The 26627-nt window shown below is 38.9% G+C and overlaps 1 protein-coding gene across 2 annotated transcripts; it reads right to left on the bottom strand.

Moving 5' to 3' along the window:
* Window positions 1-3815: 3815 nt before the first annotated feature.
* Window positions 3816-25787, bottom strand: GASK1B (golgi associated kinase 1B). Of its 2 annotated transcripts, none has more exons than XM_042470889.1 (5): window positions 25702-25787; window positions 18958-20273; window positions 9325-9539; window positions 6193-6419; window positions 3816-4555 (listed from the first exon to the last, which is right to left on the bottom strand). In XM_042470889.1, exons 2-5 carry the CDS (start codon window positions 19931-19933, stop codon window positions 4348-4350), a joined length of 1626 nt encoding a protein of 541 aa, XP_042326823.1. In that variant the 5' UTR covers window positions 19934-20273; window positions 25702-25787; the 3' UTR covers window positions 3816-4347. The 2 variants fall into 2 exon arrangements, with proteins under 2 accessions (XP_042326823.1, XP_042326824.1); XM_042470890.1 differs by lacking the exon at window positions 25702-25787 and adding an exon at window positions 21174-21257.
* Between the last annotated feature and the right edge of the window lie 840 nt (window positions 25788-26627).

Below are 26627 nucleotides of genomic sequence, written 5' to 3'. Positions count from 1 at the left end.
TGAATCAAAGGTTGCCCCAGAATAGAACCGGAGTAAAAGAGAAGAAAAAAGATCAGTGAGAGAAAGTAAGAAGAAATCACAAAGCACTTAGGGTGAGGAGAAGTTGCTTGTAAAATAGAAGAGCAAAAGGCATATGAGGAAAGCTGTTCATGAAACAGGATGGCTTAACAGAGCAAACCAGATCATAACCTGAAAATCCTGGGTTTAGGAAAAGAGGGCGTTGAAGCTGTGAAATTGAAGTGCGGAGCAAAGAAAAAGTAGGACAGAAGAGGCAAAAGTACCTGTGTGTTCTTAACTGGTAAGTGCAAGCACGGGACAGAGTTTAAGGAGGTATAAAGAGGCTGGATCAAGTGTCTATACCTGGGGTGGAGAACATGTAGCCCATTGACCACATGCAACCCCCATGTCATCTTTGCAAACTCATACACAATCATTTACTGTAGGGACCAAAATTGCAACAGCAATTATTGGCAGTGTCACTGCAACCACTTTCAAATGCATGCTTCCTAAAATGAGCAGTGCTAAAACCACAGAAGAACTGCATCTTCTGGGTTCTCTTTGTTTGTGGGAGAAAGAGACACTGCCTTGCAGACCATCAGAAGAGAGGAGAATTTTCCCAGGGTGCATCTGTAACATAGAAATAACGTAGTTTGACACCACTTTAATTGTTCTGGTTCCATCCTACAGAATACTGGGATCTGTAGTTTTGTGAGGCACCAGCACTCTTTGGCCTTATAAAACTACAAATGCTATGATCCCATAGGATGGAGCAACAGCGGTATCAAATTGCTTTACTCCTACAATGTAGATGCACACTCAGTTGTTTCCCTGGCATTGTGATATCAATGACTTAGTGGAACAATAAGGGATAAGAAAAAGTAGATGACAACAGAACTTAATTTGACATACTGATAGAATTTTGGTTGTAAATTTCTAATTTTCTGTGGCATGTTTGATGAAACAAAAACAGTAAACATAACAGAATTGTCAACAAATTGTCAAGAAAACAGAAGGGAAATATTGCAACACTCCCATGAAATATCTGCTTAGTACTACAAATGACAAATATTTCCTTTGAAATTTAAAACACATTACTAAGTACACAACGAGGGTATTTTGGTCTTTTTTCTTTTAACTAAGCAGTCTCAGATATGTACAGAGGTCAGTCCTTTTCACAGGAAAGAACAGCTGAAAAGTCCCTTTAAAAATGTTTCTTTGTGCAAGTTTTCGCAGCCACTTGGCCCACTTGAAGCTGCAACTTTTGTCATATATTTCAGGGAGATTTCCTCCCAAAGTAAGCAAGATCTCTAAAAGTTGTAAACTTATTCCCCCTGAAATAAATGGTGGGAGATCTAGTAACCTAGTAGTGATGGCAAGAATATTCAAAAATATTTGGAAAATGGTAAAAAATGTGTTTCTCAAGTGTTGAGAAACCATGATGAGAAGAATCATGGATAGACGAGAATCTTCACAGTTTGGGATTTTCTCTATATGAACATTATTATCAACTTTGTTTGTTTATTTATTATTAATTAGTAGTAGTATTTTATATATATATTATTTTCTGTGCAGAAAAGTTGTTTCCTGAGCAGAAAATGTTGTAGATGGGAACTTATTCTGTGCAAAATTTGCATGTCATTTTGTGCAAGGGGGGAAGAGGATTTTCTATGCAGGTAGTGATATTTCAGTATAGAAATAATGCTTCCTGCATAGATAAAGCTATTGCCTAGGCAGAAAATGTGAGGGGGATGATGGGGTTGTAGAAAATAGCAATAGACAAAATTTGCACAGAATATGCCCAAACTGCAAATACTCTGCAAAAACAGGAGTTTTCAAAGACTTCCTCAAAGCAAGAGGGAAACTGCTAAAATTACTCAGTGTTTCCTTTGAGAAAAAAATTACATTGCATACCAGTAATATAGGTCCAAAACACACTGCAGAAATAATCCAGTTTGAGACTGCTTTAACTGTCCTGGCTCAGTATTAGGTAATCCTGGGGATTGTAGTTGTAGCACCAGTGCTCTCTGGCAGAAAAGGCTAAATGTCTCACAAAACTACAGTTCCAGAATTCTGTAGCACTGAGCCAGGACAGTTAAAGGACCATTCATACTGGCCTAAAAGACATGGAGGGAACTGGGATGATCCGGATGCCCCTCCCCCGAATCGCTCCGTTAGCAAGTGCTCACTACAAATTGAAATCGAATGCATTTTGACAGAAATCGAATGCATTCTGTAGATTGGCCGCTGCCAATCAAGCTATCGTCATGGTGACGTTTGCAGGGCATCGGGGGAAGTGTCCTCCCTTTTTAAAGAGCCAGGCACAGGGGTTCCAGCGGCTGAAGCAGGGAGAGAGATGCCTCTCTCTCTCTCTCTCTCTCTCTCTCTCTCTCTCTCTTTTTTTTTTAATAAACCTGTGGGCTTTTGGGTCAGATCTGCCCCTGTCCCAGGCAAAGGATGGGATTGCCATGCTTTTTTTTAATGCTTTTAAAAGCAACATTAGCTTTCCCTTTGCTTCCCTTGCTGTATCTGCTCAAGAAGACAAATCATTCGCATATTTGCTCAAAAAAAATTGGTAAAAATGTAACATTGATTGTTTGCAACATTTGTAGCTTCTCCCTCTGCAGAAAGCAAGTGCAAGCCTGGCTCCATCTGCCTCTGGAATATAAAACATGCGCATGTTCGCTCAAAAAAAATGTTAAAAATGTAACATACATTCTGGAATATAAACAATGCGCATGTTCGCTCAAAAAAAATTGTTAAAAATGAAACATACATTCTGGAATATAAACAATGCGCATGTTCGCTCAAAAAAATTGTTAAAAATGAAACATACATTCTGGAATATAAACAATGCGCATGTTCGCTCAAAAAAAATTGTTTGAATTTGAAAATGGGGGGGGGGTTGCCTGACATGAGCTCCGTTCATGACCTGATTTTTTCCTCCTGCAAGGGAAGGAATGCCCAGCGACAGAGGGCTTTGGGCAGGGGATGCAGGGAAAAGAGGCTCCTAAAGAATGCCTGTTAAAATATATTTCTAAATTGTATTGAAAATGTTCAGATGTGGCAATGGTTAACTAAGGTTTAAAATGGTTCCTGTTGCAGGCCAGAAAGCCTAGGCCTGGAATAGCAAGTCTTCAAGGACATGTGCTGAGACATAATATAAACAAATGTATTATTGTTATGCTTTTATGTAGTATGGTGACTTCATGGGAAAGAGGTGTGTCCACTTGGTGGGAAGGTTGATCTTTTGAGAGAACAAAGACTGATGTCACATTCAAGCTTCTAGCATGGACTCTGAAAGAGTATAGATGTATAGTAGCCTGCTGTAAAGTGTAAATAGCAACAAAGTCAATAAACCCTCATTTGAGTGAAAATCTGTGTTGAAGTTACTTTGTTCCTGAGTAGCTAAGAAGACTGCATCTGTTCCAGTTGGTACCAGTTCAAACCACCGGCAGCACGAGACATCAACAATCCCAAAGATCTTTTTTTCTCTAACAATGCCTTCCCTTGCTCCCTTCTTCCCAGGGCTCTTTCCTCCTCCCCCTCCCCTCCGATGAGGGGAGGAAATGCCTTGCCCTTTGCCCACCCTCTGACCTAAATCCCTCCCTCAATTTGCCTCGATCGTGATCGAGGCCAAAGTTCTCATTCCCAGGACCCGGGGTTTTTAAAAAGAAACGGTATTTGCGCCGATTTCAAAAGACCCGCGCTAGGGGCCATTTAACATGGAACAGGTGTGCAAGCCCCGGATTCGCTTGTGTGAGATTCGGGGTGAGTAGGAACTTCACGTGATTGAATCGGTTTCAGAACCGATTTTTTTTGTAATGTGAATGGACCCAAAGTTCTCTCAAACTGGATTATTTCTGCAGTGTGTTTTGGACCATAGTGCTAAAGTTAGATCCATGGTTAGAGAACCTCTAGCTGTCCTGGTTATTTTTATGAATTCCTATTTTAAAATGTTAGATTTATTATTTGTTGAGATGTTGGGAAATGATAGTGCATTCATATATAAGTCTACTCAGTAGTAAGTCCACTAAGTTCAAAAGAAGTTACTATTTGGCAAATGTTTTTAGGACTGCAATATAAAAGAATTGATTAATTTTACATCAGGTAGAGTCTGTGTGTTTTTTATTTCTAATATCATTCATTCACAGCATGATCCTTGTTTATTTAGATCAGTCATGGGAACTGTGCAGCCCTCAATGTTACTGAACTGCATCTCCCAGCATTCTTCATTCCTGGCTATATTGGCTCAGCTTGCTGAGATCTGATGTTCAACAACATTTAGATGTAAATACTGCTGTCTTCAGTGAGGATTACTCTCACATAACTATGCATAGGATAGCTGCCTCATTCATTCATTGGGAGTACTTTTGCTCCATGTGCATTAATGTAGGTGAGGAGAATTTTGGCCCTCCGTTCAACCACATCAATCAGCTTTTCAATGCCTTGTCGACCACCTTGGCTTTCCCAAAAAATTCTGTCAAGGAACAAAGACTGAAGAAGCTTTTCTCGCAAGCGCTGGCTTTTCAGCATAGAGACTGCTGATTCAGGGAACCTGAAAGTGAACAAACAAATCATTATATGACATAATTTTGAGGCTGATCAACTCCCTACTTTTTCCCAACATCACTCATCCATTTGTAGCAGTGAAATCATGACCATTGGTTGGTTCCAAGATCTATCTTCCATAGACGGCACCCTACAACACCACAGCCCATTCAGCCACCTTCATTCTGCCCTACTGTATAGCATTTTCAAAAGCTGCCATGTGGAGAAGAAAGAGGGCCACTTCCACCAGCCCAGCTATATGTATCTGAATATGGATCCAACTCAAGCAGTGAAAAGGGCAAGCTGACACCAGTCTCCCAAGAACAGATAAAATAGGTGAGAAGCAGGGAGCATAACTGGCAGCTGTAAAATACCTGGATTTTCAAAAGTTAAGAACAGTAATAGACACTGGCAGAGTATCTAGTGGCATTTTCTCAATGCATATACAGTATAAGGTATTTCATATACAAGGCCATAGTCATACTATGGCGTGTTACAGACCGCCCCACCGGCCCTTTCCCCACTGTATCAGGGCCTCAGCTGCCACAACGGCAGCCTCTGAGGCCCCGATCCGCTGCTTTCCAGGCCGCTTCCCCGCGGCCTGGAAAGGGGTGTCCTTGGGGCTTCATGCCCCAAGGACACCCGATGGTGGTGGGGAGGAGGAGAAAGGGGCCACTTGGCCCTTTTCTCCCTTGCGTCCCTGGCGCAGCCGTCTAAAGGCTGTGCCAGCATCGCAAACCGCAGAAGGAGCTCTGTTTCGGAGCTCCTTCTCGCGCCGCGGAAAGGGCGCTCTAAGCACCCTTGCGCAGCACGAAGACGTCACAACCGCACCGCCTCATTTGGAGACGGCGCGGTGATGACGTAGTCATGGCAGCACCCATCTGTCTAGGGCACCGCCATTTTGTACGACTGGGTCCATACTAGGGTTAGGGGCGTCAAGAAGTGACGCCCCTTTCTAACTCTAGTACGCGCTCGTCGCGTACTGGGGTGCCCGTTTGTAACGGGCCTATGATTACTCAAATGGGACAAATCTATATCAAGGTAAAAAGCCAGCACAGTTTATGCATTCTAAAATGTTTATGGTCTGCAGCCCCATAAAACCCCATTTCCCCACATTACACATCATAGCCACTATTATATTAGCAATACAGTCAGCCCTCCTTATTCATGAATTTTTCACTTGAAGAAAATATTGTTTAAATATGCACTAATTTCCTAATGTCTATTCACTCTGAGCATTGACATCTCAGTATGAAGGGCTCCACAGTGTCTAGAATCCTGATTGTCTGGGGCAATAGCAGCTGCTGTCAATCAACTCTAGAGTTTAGTCAAAACATTAAAGGAAGTGTCCAAGGTGCCAATCTAATTCATGGCATAGGGTTCAAAACCATGAATAGCTCCTGTACAGTTCTCACTAAAACCCAGAGTGGATTCACATCCCACCAACATGGAAACCACTGTTAAGCATGAAAGCTGGAAGTCAGACTGAAGGCAAATGGTGTTCCATTCAAAGGAAAGAGGCCTTACAAGGATCGCAGGTAGAAAATATTGTGAAACGTGTTCCCCTGCAGTTGAAGAACTATGAAAAGACACTATGGATCTGAAATTAACAGTGAAGGTTTGTTGGTACAGTGTAGGACTTACTCATTTATGCCTTGCAGTATTTTGAAATCCAGATTATCTTCACTACGATCAAAGAAGCCTTTATTGTCTATAAAAACCAAATGCCTTGGATCATCTTTTCTCTGGATAATATGTGTCAAAGCAATGTTATCTTGGTCATCGCAATTCCCACTCAGACCTTTCTGTACACAGGAATCCTCCTTACGTGGTTTGAACCCACAGCAGTTCTTATCCAAGCGGTGATATATCTGAAAATGAACACACATCAGTCAGGGGAATGAGACACACCGTCATGTGAAAACAGCTGTTTTATAAGATTATATGAGTCACTGAAAAGCATGTATACATGGAGCATCACAAGTATTAATCACACCTACATGTTAAAATTGCTTTATTATATTAATTAAAGGACATTAAATGTAGTGTGGTTATCAGGACCATGGTTTCTATGCACAGTTTAGATTGTAACTCTGAGAATTTACCAGCCAGCATTGCCACTGTGAACTGCAATCTCCCAAAAGTAATTTTTCCAAGCTCTGGCTGCACGTTCCTGGTCCACTGCTCAATTCAAATGTGTATCCCCATGTGACTAGCCTCAGATTATTTAATTTCCCCTCAAAGGCAAACCAACAGACATATCAAAGGCTGTCTAAATTATTTTTTAAAAAATTGACTGCTGATGGGAGGACAATGGAATGGTAGCCAACTAACCTCTGTCCTTAGGGAGACCTGAAATCTGCCAGCAGACTTCAAGAAGGTTGTGTTTCTGGTAAGATTTTTTTTTTCTGAATCCATTCCAGATGTCCTGGCATTGTGGCCTTTAACTTGTGGTTACAGTCCATTCTAATGAGGGTATAGTGAACTCTACATGGATACTTTGCACCAGTAATACATATGTGCTGCAAACACCAGCATTTTCTAGGGTATGAAGGCCCTTGCTTCTTTTAATCTTCTCTTGGATCCTCCTGTTTATTTTACCAATGCACTTGCTATTTCTGAACAAACAATCATGGTGTCATGCTTTCTGCTAAGCTACAATGCTTATTTGTCTTCCTGAAATTTCAGTGTTAATGTGTGCTTAAATACAAATAAACGGAGAATAGAAAGCTATTTACAGATTTGGAGGAGAGAGAATAATGAGTGGTGTGAGTGTTGGAGACATTTTGGTAAGAATACCCCAAGATACAATTGACGTAAGTCAAAGTCAACTTGAAGGGACGTCATAATGACAAATTAAAACATCAGAAATCATTTGAAGGCTGTTATAACCTCTCTCCATACTATTCTTGCATAGCTCTTGCTATGTTTAGAATCAATACAATCCACGTCTGACTTTATATCAGATGCCAAGCATCACATACTCAGAAAAGCACTGAGAATTAGAAGATAAATGACCATCTATTTTTAGGAAAGAAATTAATGTGCTGCCATAGCTGCATCGATAGCACATTCATATGATATAAATAAGAGGGCCTGGTTTCTTATAGAAATCTGCCCTAGACAAGGAGAGGGCAATTCAATTATTTCTATAAAGTAAAAATGTACTGAATGTTGCATTGTATTGGAAATCACAGGGCAACATATACAGAATTGCTTTAAAACAAGTGCAAAATCAAACTAATCTATAGTATAGAAATTAGGGTGGGGAGATAGTCAAAAAGTTGCATGTGACAGATTAATTCTTCCATTAGTGTGACCTGGCAGTGGTGGGTATAGGCAGCAGCAGGTGGCAGCACTAAAAGCACATGAGACAAGTGCATTTAGGTACCATTTTTCAGGGATTGGAACTAACTTTGTTGTTTGTTGCTGTATGCCTTCAAGTCATTTCCGACTTATTGCCACTTTAAGGCAAACCTAACATGGGGTTTTCTTGGCAAGTTTCTTCAGAGGGAATTTGCCATTGGCATTTTCTGAGGCTGAAAGAGTATGATTTGCCCAGGGTCATGGCCAAGCAGAGATTCAAACTCTATTCTCTAACCACTACACCATGTGGATCTAAATATGGTAATAAAAATAATTTTAATTATCAGTTAAGTTAAACACTTTCTAATCTAAAAGGGCAAGTTTTAGAGGACCAGTTTTTAAATTCTGATTGATTTCTATTAAAATTTCAGTATTAATATAATTCCAGAATTAAGTTAATGTTTAAGTTATTAGTTAGTGAAATGAAAGACTATGCTAAAGAGCCAAACAATTTCACATTTCCTAGCTGGTTCTTTATCCAATGCCTCAGTCTCTTGCATTTGTGCATAATTGCTTCTTGCTTGCTGTTACTCCCCCATTCTGGGAGAATTAAATATTCAGAAAATGCCAATGCAAATGGATACAGAAATCCTTACTTCTGTTCTTGATTAGATTATGATAGATCAGTTAAGTCCAAGGTTAAAAGATTTTAAACCAACAAGCAGTAAGGGCAGCTGGGAAGGGGATAGTCTTGTTTGTATCCAGCTCCTCATCTGTCCCAGGAAAATGATTTATTTTTTTTAATGAGTCATGTCTTCTCATGATGTGGTGGCCAAAGTATGACAGCTTAAATTTGGTCATCTTGGCTTCTAGGGGTATTTCCAACGTGATCAAGGACCCATTTGTTTGTCTTTTTGGCTGCCCACAGTATCCTCAGCACTCTTCTCCAGCACCACATCTCAAATGACTTTTCTTTTTATCTGCTTTTTTCACTGTCCAGTTCTCACATCCATACATAATGATGGGGAATACCATGGCTTGGATGATTCTAACTTTAGTGCTCAGGTTGTATATCTTTACTCTTTTCTAACTTTATTTATACTCTAGCCGTATGTATACTAACACAATAAAATCTTTGGTGCCCTCAGAAGATGATAAAAGATGAAATAAACCACTTTTTGGTGATATGATAAAGCTAGGAGGCAGCTCATTATCAAAATATACAGTGGACTCTTGTTATACATTGAGGTTTGGTTCCAAGATCCCCCATGGATAACAAAATCCATGGATGTAAAGTCCCATTAAATATGATATAGCAAAATGGTGTCCCTTATAAAAAATGGAAAATCAAAGTTTGATATTTGAAATTTATACTTTTTTTAACATTTTCAAACTGCGGATGCTTGAATCTGTGTATAAGAAATTTACTAAAATTAATCTCTTTATAAGTTTGGACATCATTTTTCTTACCTGTAAAAGAAAATCAAGGAGTGCCATCTTGGACCATTCATAATGATGGATGCCAATACATCCCCATTCTACTTTGGGCACTTTGCCGTTTTGCCAGCACTTGTGCTTCAGCTGTTCCTTGTAGGCCCCCCAATTCAGCTTCACTGATGAGTGTGTCTCATTGTCTGTCTGAGCCAAGGAAGGATCCCACAGAATAATAGGACATGGTTGATCATCTTATGTGAATAAAGAAGAACAAGACCAAACAGAACAATGAGCATAGTTAGTCAGAGTATTTAAGATTTACAGACTTTGGCCCTTCTTTAGTCATTGTCTAAAACCACTGTAGTTAACAACACCTGCTTATAAAAAAGATACTTTATAGATGTGGCATGGAAACGACTTCAAGGCACACAACAGCAACAAGCAAAAACTAAAAACAAAAATGACTTTTCTTCTCTTTGGTTAATGTGGTCATATTCCACATCTAAAGAGGAGCCACCACATTTGAGGAAGAATCTTGGACATTATAACTTACTTCAGTGTCTAAGTAACAGCTGCCTTTTTGCTACAAAGCAGGATGCTTTAAAAGAACCCCACTGCATGAAAGGATTTATTAAACAGATTAAAAGTGGTTTGGCAGATCAGTAACTGGTATAAATCTCTGTAGCTCATTCAGTTGCAGCAAACCAATATTCATTTATGAAAGTGTCATTGTTTAGTGATATATGCCTGATCATGCAATGAATTCAGCAAACAGATTTATATCCTCATCTTTTTTGCAAACATTTTTAACAATGTATGATTTCCTAGATGCATGTAGTAGCTATATTGTTCCCCAAAGATGAACATCCTCGCCCCCAATGAAGCTCTGCAGTTCATTCCAAAGGAAAGTTGTTCAGATCTTGATACATACAAAACTTTTCTGATGTGCAAAACTGGACTTTTATGTGCTGCCTGAAGAAACATCAGGGTATTTTTCCAAAAATATTATAAAATGAACATACCTCATCTGGACTGGGATCATAGTACGCATGAAGGGAGAGTTTCAACCCTCCCCTCCCCTGCAGCAATCTTTCACCCCATAAGACATAAAACAAAAAACCAATTTTGAAGAATTCCACTGGTGCCAAGTGATTTATTATTGTTATTATCACTATTTGTTTGGCATGCCGAGGATGACTATGCATGTGTGTACATATTTTAAAGGGTCACAGTAGGGCAGCAAGGATTAAGGTTCTACTCTTCACATGCTGTGGTCCTAATTCAGAGGATCTGTGGTTAGTTTTATCTTTTCAACAATGCCCAATGATGCCTCAAGGAACATATTTAAAGTAATATTCAGGTACACCCATACAAGGACATCTTTGCAAATATGGATTTTTAAACCTCCTTTGACATTTAATTTATTATTCATCTGGAGGCAGAGATGAGATATTGTTTCCACAAGATAAAGGCGACATGATAGCAGTAGGAACTTTTGTTGGCTTGTTTGTTTCAAATATATATATTAGGCAGTCTCCTACTTTTTAGCAGTAAAAGGAACATGTGAGGGAAGAACACTGGATATTTTTTGTCCTTTTTCTTACATCTAGGGATTAAGGGTCCCTCAAACATTTGGTGATAAAATCCCCTTATTATTACTTTATACCCAAACCGGCAGACATTTCTGTAACAAACATGCATGCACACTATTTGCTCTCTGTCCTCTCAAAGATCACAAGGCACATTTCCCCCTTTTCCCTCGTAAAAACAAAGTTAAGACTTCCTTATTCCACTCCTCAATGCACTTATTCATTCTTGTTTCACAAAAGCACGTTCCTCCTGTGAAGTTCTTTCTGTTTTCCTCCCCCGCCCCACTTCCTCCCTTGGGTTCAGAGAGGTGGAGGAAAGAAAACACTTTTTTTGAACAGGCATTAAAATTTGTAACTTGGAAAGAACCAAGTGGTGATAAGGCGAAGCAAAGGAAATATGTGGTTCATAGGAAGTAAAACATTACTCCTAAGAGTGCTATCTTCAGCCTCTTCCAACAAAACAGATTGCATCTGAAATAGATGAACCATATCCAATCAAATGTGGAAGAGGCTAAGCTTTGAATTGTTTGGTATAACTTTGTAATTCAAATAGAAGGAAACTAAAAACTATCTGTTCTGACCTCCTGCCCCAGAAGAAGAAACCTACACATTTGTTTTCTAAGAATTAACTGCATCCATACCGTATCCCTGAAGCAAACTACCAGAATAAAGAACACAAACTGTTCAATAAAAAGACAGGACAACCTGCATGGGAGGATCTATCTGCCAATCTGGTCCCCTCCCCTACTTCCAATAATGTAAAATATTGTAAATATTCAGTGCTTGAAGCAACCCTCCTCACTACTGAGTGAGTTCAATGACAGCCAGAGTAGTATAGTGGTTTGAGTATTGAACTAGGATTCCAGGAGACAAAGGTCTGAATCCCTCCTCCACCATGGAATCCCACTTGAGCAAGGTAAATTCTCTCAGTCTAAGTGGAAGGCAATGGCAAAGTTCCTTTGAGTAAATCTTGTAAGAAAACCCTACGATAGAGTTGCCATACCACAACTTCCAGCTTAAGCCTTTCTAGCAGGTCTCTATTAGAGTCCAGCAGTCTCCATAAGTGTGACCAAATTACCTTGTAGCTGAAGATAAAAGGGAGACAGCTCGGTTGCCTGCAATTTCAGGATGCCCCAGCATTAAAGAAGAAAAGGATGAGTTATTATTTTTGCCTTAGAAGTACATGCTCCACATGGAATCTGGAAACTCCATCACTAGCATCCCAGCATCTTGTCCATTCAATACATACTTTCTATCAATTATTGTTAAAGATATTTATCTCATTTATCACAATGAAGCTTGCTTCTGGACCTTGCTGCATAGGTTGCTAGTCAAGAACACCTCAGGAACTGTGGCAAAAAGAAGTAAACCATTATGAAGTTTGTGTGGGAGAGGGAGGGAGGGTGATGATAATGCAGAATCAGCATTAAACACCTTACAGGGTGTAGCTTGGTGATAAATACAGCATCTGTAAAATACCAGCTATTTTTACTTATGATGGTTTCTGTCTCCATAGCAACTCTGTGCCTCGCCTACACTAATGCACCCTCCAGATTTACTAATATTAGAACTGCAAAGTTTGCTAGCTAGTTAGAGCTTGTTTGGAGAGGTGGGAAAAACTACATTAGAGGACTCCTGTCTGGTTTTTATAAGAAATGCCATAACAATTGTGTTCCCAAACCATGTTCTCTTCTGTAGCCTGGTACTTCAAAACACAGAGTTTATGAAACACCGATCAGAAAATCTCCAAGGGACTTAGAACTAAAGCTGTGCTCTGAGGGCACATGCATGCATATGTCAATGATGGCAAGGCATCAGTCAGATTTTGGGAACAGCAGAAGCAAAGTAAAAAGGCATAATGAGCCAAAAACCAACTGCCCACAAAATCATTATCTCAGACGTACCTATTGTAACGATGTAATAATTGCCATGATGGTTGACACCAAAGATTCATCCAGTCCACATTTAGTATCCATCACAAACTGTCCAGGTGCTCAATCTAGACAAGTTCATGTGGAGCACATTACTGTATCCAGTAGCTGCAGTTTTTCTTAACCCTTCATGGTAAGTAATACCATTCAAGAGTGCAAGAGCTCTGTCTGCCTCTGCTTGTGAACAAAGAATACAGCTGCTTATGCTAAGTCATACCATTTATCCATCCAGCTAGTGCTATCAACTTTGACTTGCACTGGTCCTTCAGAGTTTCAGGGAAGATTCTTTTCTAGCACTGCCTAGAGATCTGTGGCATTGTATGTGGTGCATCCTATCCAAGTACTAAAGAGGACTGACTCTAGCTTCCAAGATCAAATCAGTCCAAGTATGATCAAAGTTGTATGGCAATGAGAAACTGGTGTTTGGAAATTGGAGGAGACAGTCTTCTTCCAATGAAGTGTTTGTAATACCTCATTGGAAGCATTGGAATCACTAGTCCAGTGATTTCCAAACTCTGGTCTTCCAGATGTTTTGGACTTCAGCTCCCAGAAGCCTCACGCATTTCAGTCAGTGGTCTAGAATTCAGGGACTAGAAGTCCAAAACACCTGGAAGGCTAAAGTTTGGGAATTACTGAATGTATCAGTACAAAGTGAGATTGTGCAAACAGTAGCATGAATCAAGGGTGTTTATCACACTATACTCTTATAGTGCTACTACAGTGGTACCTCGGGATACGAAATACCCAGGTTACGAAATTTCTGGGATACGAAAAAATCCCATAGGAAATAACTGTTCCGGGTTACGAATGTTTTTTCGGGTTACGAAAAAAAAATTTGGTGCTTTTCGGCGCTATTTCACACGAAATCGCGGCTTTTCCCCATTAGCGCCTATGGGTTTTCGGCTTGCGAAGGCTTTTCGGGTTACGAAAGCGGCCGCGGAACGAATTAATTTCGTAACCCGAGGGAGCACTGTATTCCACTTTAACTGCTCTAGCTGCCTCCTGTTGCATTCTGGGATTTGCAGTTTTAAGGAGGGGTATTTAGAATTCTCAGGCAGAGAATAGTAGCACTATAAGAGTATAGTGTATAGTGTGATAAACACCAAGGTCTCTCATACTTCCTTTATTTAAGAAAATTTTAATCTTCACAAGTTAGAGCATGATGTATGACTTCTGACACAGTCACAAGTTTTTTCTAACTTATGGCAACCCTATGTTTTCTGGGATTGAGACTGTGTGACTCGTCCAAGATCACACAGTGGGTTTCCATGGCCTTGTGAGGAATCAAACTCTGATCTCCAGAGTTATTACTCTCAAATCACTACATCTTGCTGGTTCTCTAATAATGAAGAGCAACCACTAATAACAGCATGAAAAGGTTCCAAATGGTTGAAGACCATCCTGTTCAGAGAAGCGTTTCCAGGCATCGTGTGACTATTATTTGCTATTTGATATTTTTAATTTGTTGCCTGTTTTATTGAACCCTTTCCTGTATTGTTATGTATTATTTATATGTATTATGCTATTATTTCTTAGACTGTATGCCATGGGCAGGTTTACTCTTATCTATTTTATTGTATGTATGTACAGTGCTGTGCAAATCTACAGTGCTATATAAATCAAGCATAATAATAATAATAATAATAATAATAATAATAATAATAATATAACAAATGAACATGATGAAATAGACTGTAGTCCACAAAAGTTTGTGCCATAATAAAATTGATTTTTAATTTTTTGTCATTGTTACTGAAATAGACTAGCATGGCTTCCCCCATAAACATTCCAGGCTGTTTATGACATTAAAGTACGCAAAGTATTGTGTGAAAACAGGAACAGTACCCACATTAAAAGATATAATCTGATCCTCTAGTTACTGCAAAATTTAGTACCACTTGAAAGACAAACACAAGTCTTTAACTCATATGCCAAAGCAAGAAAGGGGAAACAGAAATCTTTGCAAATTTAAACTAGCAAGAGAAAAAAGGAGGAAACTAGTCAGTGAATAATGAAGATTTTGTAAATCAGGCCTACAAAATATGAAACTCAATGGAGAGAACACATACCTCTATCAGTCTACTATCAAGGTTTATCAAGTCGCTGTAGATCACAATCAGAGCTTGGAAAAGTAATTTTTGGAGATACAGCACCTGGAATCACTCAAACAAAATGGCTAGTGCTGGGAATTCTGGAAGTTGCAATCCAAAGAAGTAACTGTTCCTGCCTCTGGTCACAGCACATGGCTGGTAGGTCATATCTCAAGTACTGTAACCCACTCTTCATTTCATTTATCTCTGTACTTGTTTTAAAACACAACAAAATGTGTAGAACAATTTGGATGAGATGGGGAAGGGGACACCATTGTTCTTCTGTTAAAACATGTGGGAAGGCAGACATAACAGTAAATGTGAACTACAGATTATAGTGCCCCCATAAATAAACAAAAGCTGTCCAGTGGTTTTTATCTACCACAATATTCTTTAGGGCTCTGATCATAGGAGAAGATATGAGACCAAGCTGTGAACAAAACTGCTGAATCTGAAGAAGCCTACGCAATTAGGATGAATGCCTCAAGAAAAACACTTTTCCTCATTGTCCTTTACCCAAATGTTACGCAGACTGATGCAGTTTTAGGAACGAGAAAAAGAATATAGTAAGCATATTGGCAGCTTGTTGTGTGCTGTTGCTTGCCGCCTCTTTTTAAAATGCAACATTCTGACTGTGCTTATCAACATGTGGAGATCACTAGAGTAACATGCTCAATGAGATCACTGGAGCTTCTCTTTCAGTCTGTGCCAAGTTCCCAGCCTCTGTTAGTACAAGGTTAATTACAGAGTGAGCAAACACAATGAGACTCAAAGTCAGATGCTCTTTCATACTAAGTACACTTCAGATTAAGGCAACCCCAAATTTGAGCTCATCCTTTAGCTAGTGTCCTGTAATGATTAAATTGCATATATGTATCTCTTTGGAGAGTAACAAGTTTCTCAATAACTGCAAAGGACTGACTGGCAGTGGGTAGAGTTTTTTAAGTGAGTTGAAGGAGATTTTGACAGCACTCATCCCACAATCATTTCCCTTTATAAATGGGGGAACTGGGAGAGAGAAACGTGCTTCAAAAACATTTTTAAAAACCCACATTTGACCAGAGATTATTATGGGGCATGAGAAACCTGCCTGGCATCAAATACTCCATCATACCACTTTCTACTCTCTGGAAAAACTAAATAAACACATGGTACATCCTATGCCAGTGCTACACCATGTAGTGGTCTGTAGAAATCCCTGGAGAGTTTCTAAGAAAGAAAACATCTATTGTCCCCAGTGGGGCAAGATCACATGCAAGCTCAAGGACAAAAGCAACAAGTTTGTAACTGAGTTTATGAATTACATTTTGTTGGCTTTCCAAGTCAGAACTACAGAACACTTTCTGCTCTTGCAGTCTCTTTGCCTTTATAAATGTTGATCTGTCAATAGCAATGAATCTTTGGGAAAAATTGCCATGAGTCAGCTTTCCTCTCTAATAATGCAGATGTGAGAACTATGCAAATTAATTCTGTGATTTAACAGGTCCACAATTGGTTTGAGTAAATGGCAAACAAAGACATGAAAACATTTGGCGATTTCAGTCCCAGAGTCATATTTAATTAGAGACAGAAAGTCATGGTATAAATGTTTGTGCAACCAAATTATGTATGGTAAGAGTAAAAGTGAAAAATATATTAACTGTATAAAGATTGGTGAATTCAAGAGCTTAAATATTTATTTATTTAAAAGCTAGTTAAACACTTATTTATTGTGTCTTCTAATTAAAGCAGCCAAAATCTAGATTGATTTTCTGACAGTCTTCCTGCTAAATTATATGACAGAGAAACACAGAAGACAGACAGATAGAAAGAGAGCACTTTTCTGTCACAGAAATCTCTGAACTTTGGGTGGCAGAATACTAGTTCATAGCTAAGTCTTCTCAGTTCTACATCTAATGAAAAGCAAGTTCCACTCAGTTCTACAGGCCCCCATCTAGTAAATGGTTATAAAATTGCAGCCTTGATTTATTGCTAATAAAGAAAAAGAAAAAACCAGCCCATTTCCACTTCACCATGGAGGAATGCAATATTCAAATTTGTGTGGTCAGTGTATAAACCAATAAGGCACAGGGTCAGAACATTGATAAATTCTTTCACACAAGCCCTGTCCAAAAAGGGGGAGCATCATAAGACCACCCACTCATTTCAATGGGACATAGACCAGACAGATTGTGCCTAGTCTAACAGTCAGTGGCTAAAATTGAGGATCTGAGATCCAAACATTTCCAGAGCAAACCATTTCCTGTGGCTGTTCCACATTCTGATCTCATCCGTAGCTAAGAAACAACCTAGAAAGAAAGAACCAAAAATGAAAACTAGCTATTTTGTTCCTTGCTCATCACCTAGCAACAGTTGTCCATCTTTGGAACATTCTCATTACTGAGAATGAGAAAATGAAAAAGGCTGAGTTGTCCTTCTTTCTTCCTGACAATCCAAATCTATAATGAAAGCTGAAAGCAACTCTTCCTAAGATTTGGCAAAAGAGCAGTTTACAAAGGGCCTGCAGCCAGACATTATGTGTGACCTCTCCACCAAGGATTCCTAAACCAAATGACCTCACTTCTAATAGCTCTGCAGCAAAAAGCCTTTCCTTAAAAATAAAGTATGTATCTTCCATGTTCTGGTAACCTAAATAATTCTCAGAAGCAAGCAAAGCACTCACTGCTGCTCCCAGAAATTCAACCTATATTGAAACTGTTGTGAGGTGCTGCCAGTATGCTTGTGAAGTACTGATAAACCAGAGACTGATGTTCTATCTGCTTTCAAAATTCTATTAATAGTAGAGTGGTATTTATTCATTAATTAAAAAAAAGTTTTCAAAAGTCCAGCTATGTCAGTGTGTTCCAGAAAAACAAAGGGTCTTGTGATGTTTAACAACAATAAATGCCAATAATGGCTTTTGTATAAAATAATTTAGTGATTGCAGTAGCAGGAAAGCAGAACTTTAAAATACAAAGTACTTTAGCACTGATTTATTAAAATCCAATACAGTCTTTTCCAGATTAGATTGTATTAACTCTTGGCTGTATTTACAGCTTAACACAGCAGTGGTATTTTACAAAATGAAATGTGCATAATATAAGCAGTCAATATGTTCAATATGTGACAGATATTACATGTTGTGTTGTCTTGCTGAAAAATTAATAATGAAATTGTAAAGTAGTAATAATACAACTTAACTCTTTGCATTTAAAGTAGTTGCCAATTTTTCCCCCTTATTACTACTAGTAGGGCTCTGACTAGAGCTTTTAAAATGGATTGCTGTCTTCCATTCTGGCTACAGAAGAAAATCCTTGTACATACTGTACTATACATTTGCAATAAAACTTTTTCCAAAACAAAATAAAATGTAGCAACATGGAAAGACAATGGTGTTTTAAACATACCAAATCACCTTGTGCCATCTGAAACTGATTTGCATAGTTTTATTAAACTCCAAGAATAAAACTACTGAACACTGTTGATTCACATCTTTCATTCACTTTATTAGTTTATCCTGAACCCATGCAGACATTCTTATAGAAATGAGTGGGGACTGCCTAACTAAAGTATTTGATCACCCTGGCAGCGATTTCCAGCCCAGAGCATTTCCTGGACAAAAAAAACACAAGTCCAGCCACAAAATCTTGACATGGCACGCTCTGGGTCAGAGTTTCTGGCTATACTGTCTAACAGATTCTTAGAGCTGCAGTCCACAAAATTAACTTTTCCCAAATCTTCCATCTAATACATTTCATGAGAGTTTAAAGGCTCTATCACTGTGTAAATTCCCTTTCTCAAAACTATGCATAGTTCCTTATATTAGCTCTGGGTCTTATCAACAATCAAATACAAAACAGTGTATTTTTACTCATTTTTTCTAAGGATACCTGGGGATACTTGGAACATTGATAAATTCCAGAAAGGGAAAACAGAAATAGTATTATCATTTACTCTCAGGAATTCCCTTTTTATCATAATTCTACTCTGTAGAGTATTTACATTGTTTTCATTGCTGGCTGCCTTACAGATAGATCTAGGGAAATGCCCTAGTTAATCAGCAATGTGTGAAATAATTACCTAGTACAAATTCTGATTTCCGGCTTACTGTAGGCAAGGTCCGGTTCAGCCCCAGGATTCTTTCCAAATGGAAGGCAAACACTTCACTCATGTCAAAAGGCCTCTTGATAAGCCCGCAGTGTCCTTGGCTGCAAACACTGCCTTTGGTTGGCCTGTTCACAGCAGCAGTCTTTCGAAATACTAGAAGTACGCCGCGTTGAAAAGGTGCCTCTTGGACACTGTCTATTTTGGCATCTGCCAGAAGACGCATATTGGAGATGTCCTCTTTGCTCAGCCAAGGTGGTGGGCTCTCACTATATATCCTGATATTACTCTCCTGAGCACTGGGTTGAACATGCCCATTTTTTATTGTCATTGCAGGTCTCCAGTGCCTTTTATCATTTCTTGACACTTCTTTCTCTTTGTATTCTTCCCTGTGGGGCTGCCTGGATTTTTCTGGAATAGCTGTTCTCCCCTTGCTTGTGGACTCACTAGTCCCATGAAGTAATTTTTGGATGAAGGTCTTCTCCTGGCTCATGCCAGTTAGCGGATACCTGTTTCCAAAGTGCATTGACATGGCTTGCTTCTTCCTTTGCTTAGGCTTCACAGTGCCTCGGATGTTGGCAGGTTTGCTGCGCTTGGAGCGCAGGGTGATGTACACCACGTTGGGCAATGCTGAAGTGTCATTTGTCCCCACTGTGGGTCTTTCCAAGTCTGGAAGCAACAAGGTGCCATCCAATGGGATTTCAAGAGAAAGGGTCTGGTCAGCATCTTGAAGATTCCAAGTGCTTTCCTTTGGAGGTCCTCCTTTGTGCTGTGGTACAACATGGCCTACTTGACTGATGAGGAAACCCAGATAGATCACAAAGGCTGTGCCCAACAGCAAATTCTTTCTGGTCCTTGGGCACCGGCCACTCCAGAGTCTCAGCAACCGGGGCAAACGCAGAGAGAAAATGAGCCAGTTTATAATTTGGCATGTCTGATCCAGGAAGCTCATTTCTCCAATTAATCCACATGATGAAAACAGTTTTAAGAATCCACTGCTTGCCAGCTAGCGTGGTGATGATGCATGCCTTCTAAATGACCAGATTTCTCCTCCTCCTTTTCCAGCTGTGTGTGTTTTTGTGTCTGTACACACACTGGAAATGTCCTAGGAATGTGAATGTTCAGTCCTAATGAATATGACAGGCTCTCCCCTCCACAGGCTGTTAAAATCTTATCAGCCACCTCAGAGGGTGTGATTTTGTTTCAATGAATGAATGGAGTCGGTTGTGTAAACAAAGTTAACTGAATCACAGTATGAAAAGTCTGGGAGTCCCTTCTGGGCTGGTGCACTCCTACAGGAGAGAGAAATACCATTAAATAGTCATCATCAGCTACACAGTTATTTTTAAAACAAGCAAATCTCTATGTCTAATATCTCCGGGTTTTTTAATTCCTACAGGAATTAGAGAAAGAGAAACTGAAAAGCAAATTCAGATATTTTATATTATGTATATAAGATTAGCAAGAAACCATAAAAATAATATCTGAAACATAGTACAAAATGAATTTATTATCCAGACTAATTTAAGGCATAGTATTAATTGTGAATACAAGGCTCATTTTCAGAATGTAAGAGTCAACCTTTTCTATCCCTGTGCAAATGACAGGGAAAATGGTCTATAAATCACATAATATATTATATTATTTATATTATATTATTATGAGAAAGTATCATATACATTAGTCAGAGACTGAGCCAAAGCAAACAATCATGCTTGTATTATTAACAAATTATCTTACGCCTAATATGAGCTGAATCTATCAGCAAACTATTAAAATGCTTCATGTCTTACATTAATTGGATTCACTCTTATACAACCTACAAATGTCTTCAGTATCAAGATGTATTTTTAATACAATAGTATAAAATTCCAGCTAGTAAGTATAGTATAAGGTATTCCTTGCTGGATCAGAAAAATGTGTTTGTGTGTGTGTGTGTGTGTGTGTGTGTGTGTGTGTGTGTGTTATATCTGGGTTTTATTAATTTATAAATATGTGTTTACACATATAAAACCAAGGAAACAATTACATTGGGAATAATGAAATGTTCTACACATTTGTCAGTGGACACTTATTACACACATGCACACAATTATCTGACTTGTTCTGCAACAAGTAATGCATCACATTTTGAAACAATTTGTTTGCTCGTGGTAAGTTTATTATAAAAATGAAATTTAAAATAATCTTACCTACACAGCATGCCTCAGAATTTACTCTCATAAATTTCTAACATGACCGCAACAAAAAACCTAGTAAAATCATTAAGGACCAATTTCATGTTGGTCAGTTCAAAAAATTCCAAAAAAGCACAGTTGTGCAATATTTTTATAACATCCAAGAATTTAAAAAAAAAAAAAAAAGGCTGAAAGAGATTTCAACTTGCAGTTTCAAATTCTTGGAATCACAGTTCAGAGGGTAGAGCAAGCTCTGTACTCTAAAATATTCTGTTCTGACTTCACAGGGCAGTTGTTTCTAGATAAATACAAAAAAAACCTCATAGAAACTTTTTATTTACTATTTATTTAAAAATAAAAATAAAGCTATTTTAAATTCTGCAACGGAAAACTCCAGAGTGATGTTTTGTTTCCAAAAAGAAACAAACCTGTATCTGTTTTTCCTAACTGCTGAGAGCCCTCTAGTGTACATCAGCTAAAACTGTTTAGGAAATATGAGTGGCTGAAAAGAAAAATGTGGGAGGGCTTGACAGTTTATTATGGCTTCAAACAGAAGCACATTTATTCAAGCTTCAAAAGAATAGATTAGAAGTAAGACCAGTGCCTTTTCTACTTGATAAAGTGAAACACCATACTTTTTCCAAGAGACCTTTCACACTACACAGTTATAGCAATCTGATTCCACTTTAATTGTCATGGTTCCATCCTACAGATTCCTGGGATTTGCAGTTTAAGGAAGGGCATTTTGAATTCTCGGCCAGACAAGTTGAGTGCTTCCAAACCACAAGCCCCAGGATGCCATCAGATAAAGCCATGGCAGTTAAATTGGCTTCACAGTGCTATAATTGTATATTGTGAAAGGGCCCAAGTTCTTTCCTTCGTGTGAACATCTTGCCATAACTATAGCGGGCCCTTGGTATCTACTGGGGTTTAGTTCTAGGATCCCCTGTGGATACCAAAATCCAAGAATTCTCGTCCCATTAAATACAACAGTACAATGTGATAAAACTGTGTGCCTTCTATAAAATGGCAAAATCAAGGTTTCCTTTTTGGAATTTAAATATTTTGCAATATTTTCAAACCATTGATAAATCATTCCGTGGACACAGAGAGCTTTATATGGGGTGCCTTGAGGTTGTTTTTGGTTTTTTCCTTGCTATTTTTTACTTGAGAACACGGGCCTGCATTGTCAGAATAACAGGGGACACTATGTGGAGATGGCTAGAAACTAGTTGACCATAGAAACTAGATAGTCTATAACAATACTTTCTGGAAAAGCTAGAACAACATACTACTCTAGTCTATAGCCTTCAGTATTCAAAAGAGGATGAAAGAAGTCTTAAGTTACCACGCTCCAGTTCCTCAACAGCATTGGACAGCAAAACATCTTAGATGGGTTAAGCATTTCCAGTCATAAGGAAGCACTCCACACAAGTATATTGACTGTTAGTATTTTCCAAACATACTAATTCTTATTACTATTCAGACACCAGGCCAAAGTGGAATTCTGAGTTACAGATCAACATTTGGAGAGTGCGACATTGGGCAGGCTATTTTAAATCAATGTTGAGGATGCGCAGCCGTTGAAAAGATACCACAACCTGGTGCATCAGCATTCAGGGAAAGATGAGCAAGTGTAGACCTCATTCTCTTTTTACAGATTCATTGAGTACACATGGTGTAATGATCTGCACGTTGAACTACAACTCTGGAGACCAGGGTTTGAATCCCAATTCAGTCATGGAAGCCCATTGGTGACCTTGGGCAAGTCACACTCTCTCAGCCTCAGAGGATGGCAATAACAAACCCCCTCTGAAGAAACTTGCCAAGAATGCCCCATGATAGGTTCCCCTTAGAGTCAACATGAGTTGAAAATGACTTGAAGGCACACAACAACAACAAGAAAAAAGGTAGGGAGTGGCTTGCCGGAAAACACTACTGTAGCAGAACATTCATATATAGCAATATTCTGGGACACTGAAGCCATTAAAGTGAAGTAAACCTGAGATATAAACATCATCATTCAGACTAGCAGAATTAATGACAACAATCTGAAAGAAGAGGCCCCAGGGTTCTTTTAAAAATTAAAAATTCAAATGTTAATTTTTAATTTTTTAAAAAACATATTTTTTTCTTTAGAAGCATCACATTTTACCAAATTTTTACTTTAACCCCTTGAATATATATATATATATATATATGTAAACACATTTATTCTGTGTGCATGATCTCATAATTTAAAGGTATAAATTCAATTTTCCTTGTTGTTTATATCACAACTATTCCCATTACATTCAGTGATATATGAGAATTATGATTTATAAGTATATTGTACAAAAAACATTACTATGCATTCTGTATGGTGTGGTCTGAGAGGAGGTCAGTGGGAGGGGGGTGACATGAGTTATCACACCGGGTACATGTAACTCTCAGCAAGTTCCCGGCAACTCCCAGTACAGATGGGCCTTTTAGCACGTAAGGTACGTGCTAGGGTTGCCTTGGGATGTCGCTTACAGACGCCCCACAACCCTAGCACGTATTCTGTACATCAAAATGGCGGCACCCTGTATAGATGGGTGCCGCCATTTTGATGCAATGGACGCTTAGCATCCACACATCATGACGCTACTGTGACATCACGAGTGTGCCATTGGCACACTGCAGCAACACAATGCTGCCGCAAAAAGAACCCACTTTTTGCAGGTTCTTTTTGCTGCTTGAAGAAGCTGCGCAGTTTGTCCGCTGCAGCATCCTTGTGCAGCAAAACAAGGCATGGGCAAACCGCCCTTTTTGGGCGGTCTGTACCCCACCTTAGATATTCCTGTAAAGGTATTCTCTCAGATTAAAAAGAGTGGGTTTGTTTTTTTTTTTTTCATTTGTGGTTTTTCACTTTCACTTTGCAGTTTTTCGTTTTCACAGGTGTCCTGCACCCCAGTGAATGTGGAGGGCCCAGTGTACATTGCTTTCTGCCTCATCTGTCACAATAACTTGCTTTGCATTGTGTACTGTATACCTTGATTTGGATGCTAAGACAGGGGGGAGGGGGGACACCATTTATTGTTCCACTTCACACAGAAAAACATCTTAGACCAGCCTGTCATGTGGCCCTCATGCTACATTATTATTGTATTTCCATTTTAATTGTCATTTCTACAGGTTATGCAATACTGGTGTTTGTAATTACATTGGGCATTTAACCATGGTACTTGAAATGGAATTATAGTCCTTTAACTGTGTACTGTGAAAGGCCCCATAAATATTGATTGAGGGATTGTCTTCATTGATAAGAGACCCCATACTCATCCCGTAGCAGTGGCAACCAGAGCATTCCTCAGGAGTTACAGGCAATGTAGGGCTTCTCTCTGAAAACCCAGAGAAAAACAAACTGCCTTTTACCCCCTGGTTGCCTGGAAAATCCAGATCAGTGGTAAGGACGCAGCTCTGTGGCCAGAAATACAGTATTCCACACTGTAAGACACATGATCCTTGTAGGACCACCCTTTTCTTCTGGGTTACCACTAGGAGCGCGGAACTATTGGTATTGCTGCAGACTGGGAAATTGTGCTGTGGCTACAAGGTGGATACAGGGTTTCCCACCAGTGTAGACAAGCCCTATGTATGATTAGAAATGTATTAATAAATGCTGCAAGATTTGTCTGTGTATGAAGCTGAATGGTGGTACTGTATGATCAGCCTTTGTTGTAATTAATGTTGTGCTGAGAAGAAATGAGTGCCCTAAATGTTTTGATGTATTTTTCTGCTTTTTATCCTTTACCAGAATATATATATATATATATATATATATATACACACACACACACACACACACACACACACACACACACACACACACATCATTATCATCATCATCATCATCATTGGCTTCAACCCTGAAAAAGAAATTCCACTGAAAAAGAAAGTCTAGTGTGAGGCTCAGTCCCTAGTAAATATCAAGTGTTTAGGAAAGTCACTTCTATTATATAGGTCCAAAACACACTGCAGAAATGATCCAGTTTGAGACCCCTTTTACTGCCCTGGCTCAAAGCTAGGGAATCCTGGGAATTGTAGTTTATTGTGGTACCAGAGTCCTCTGGCAGAGAAGGCTAAATGTCTCACAAAACTACAGATCTCAGAATTGCCTAGTATGGAGCCAGGGCAGTTAAAGGGGTCTCAAACTGGATTATTTCTGCAGTATGTTTGGGACCATAGTCTAAATACGTCAGTTAACAAAGCAGATGTGTCCCTGGGCATTACTTCTTTAACAGAAAATTTGGTGCCGGGCAGAAATATCATGAAAAAGATTAGGAACAGGTTCCCAGGCCACAAAACAGAGTAGTTCGCTGTGTTTCAGGGAACGTTCTACTCAAAACTAACAAGATAGGCAAGTGAACTGAAACAACCAGGTCAGATAAGTCTTGTGTACGTAAACAAAAAATATTTTGACATTCTAGATATCACTTGAAGGCTTCTTGCAAAATGCATCCAGGAAAGTATTCATCATAAATAAATAAATATTAATAAAATAATCAGTCATCTTTCTTACTTTCTCTTTCACCAGACTCCACTTCTCTTAATATTTCCATTTTGGTGGCCAGAGTTATGATTTTTTAATCTGCGGCGAGGGGCTGAACGCTGGTAAAGCAGGCTTCTCTGCTTTCCCCTTTTCTTTCTGTGTTACTGTTCCTGCATGTTCAGTAAGGGTTTCAGGAGGCAGCTACTCTTTACCTTGCCTGCTACAGGCAGATACACAAAGCTTTAGAAGGAGCAAGGAGATTCAAATTCTTCCCCAGCTCAAGTTTTAGTACATTGTTTATTGCAGTTCCACTGTGGCAACCTAAAAAGTCTGTGTTTCCCCAGCCCACCTTCACTATCCTCCCAATGCACACAGTTAAATTTTTTCCAGATACTGCTAAAAACCTTCCAACTAGGCAGAGGACAAGGAAGAAACGGTGGGGGCTGGATAACTATAGAGAGACATGCTTTTTTTTTAAAAAAAAAAAAAGGACCTTCTTTGTCAGATGCTTTGGCTGCATCTACAATGCAGAATTAATGCAGTTTGACACCGCTTTAACTGCCATGATTTAATGCTATGGAATTCTGGGATTTCTAGCTTTGTGGGATATTTAGCTTCCTCTGCTAGAGAGCTTTGGTGTCATGGCAAACTATAAATCCCAGGATTGTACAGGATGGAGCCATGACAGTTAAAGGGATGTCAAAGTGTCTGCAGTGTGCCAGCAGCAGCCTTTGTTAACCAATTTGAAGGTTTTAAAAGTTCTTTATATAGTTTTATTTTTATCATTTTAATGTGTTTTAGTATTTTTAATGGTTTTAATAAATACTGTTTTTAAGCACTTATCTTTTAAATTGTAATTTATCTTTTAAATTGCATGTTATTCTCTTAATGAGTTGATACTAGTTGAATGCTCATTTTTGTTCGTTTTTAATTGTATTGCGGTTGTTTTTCATTAA

The sequence above is a fragment of the Sceloporus undulatus genome, chromosome 5 (assembly GCF_019175285.1).
Source record: "Sceloporus undulatus isolate JIND9_A2432 ecotype Alabama chromosome 5, SceUnd_v1.1, whole genome shotgun sequence".
NCBI lineage: Eukaryota > Metazoa > Chordata > Lepidosauria > Squamata > Phrynosomatidae > Sceloporus > Sceloporus undulatus.
Note: the sequence above shows the minus strand (reverse complement) of the source record. Positions and strands in the feature narration are given on the sequence as shown.

Excerpts from the sequence above, each read along its gene's own strand:
- GASK1B (XM_042470889.1), bottom strand. The coding sequence starts at position 19,933 with ATGAGCTTCCTGGATCAGACATGCCAAATTATAAACTGGCTCATTTTC. Across the intron at positions 9,540-18,957 it reads GAAATCAGAATTTGTACTAG|ATGATCAACCATGTCCTATT; the intron begins GTAATTATTTCA and ends TATTCACATAAG. Across the intron at positions 6,420-9,324 it reads TCCTTGATTTTCTTTTACAG|ATATATCACCGCTTGGATAA; the intron begins GTAAGAAAAATG and ends GTTCATTTTCAG.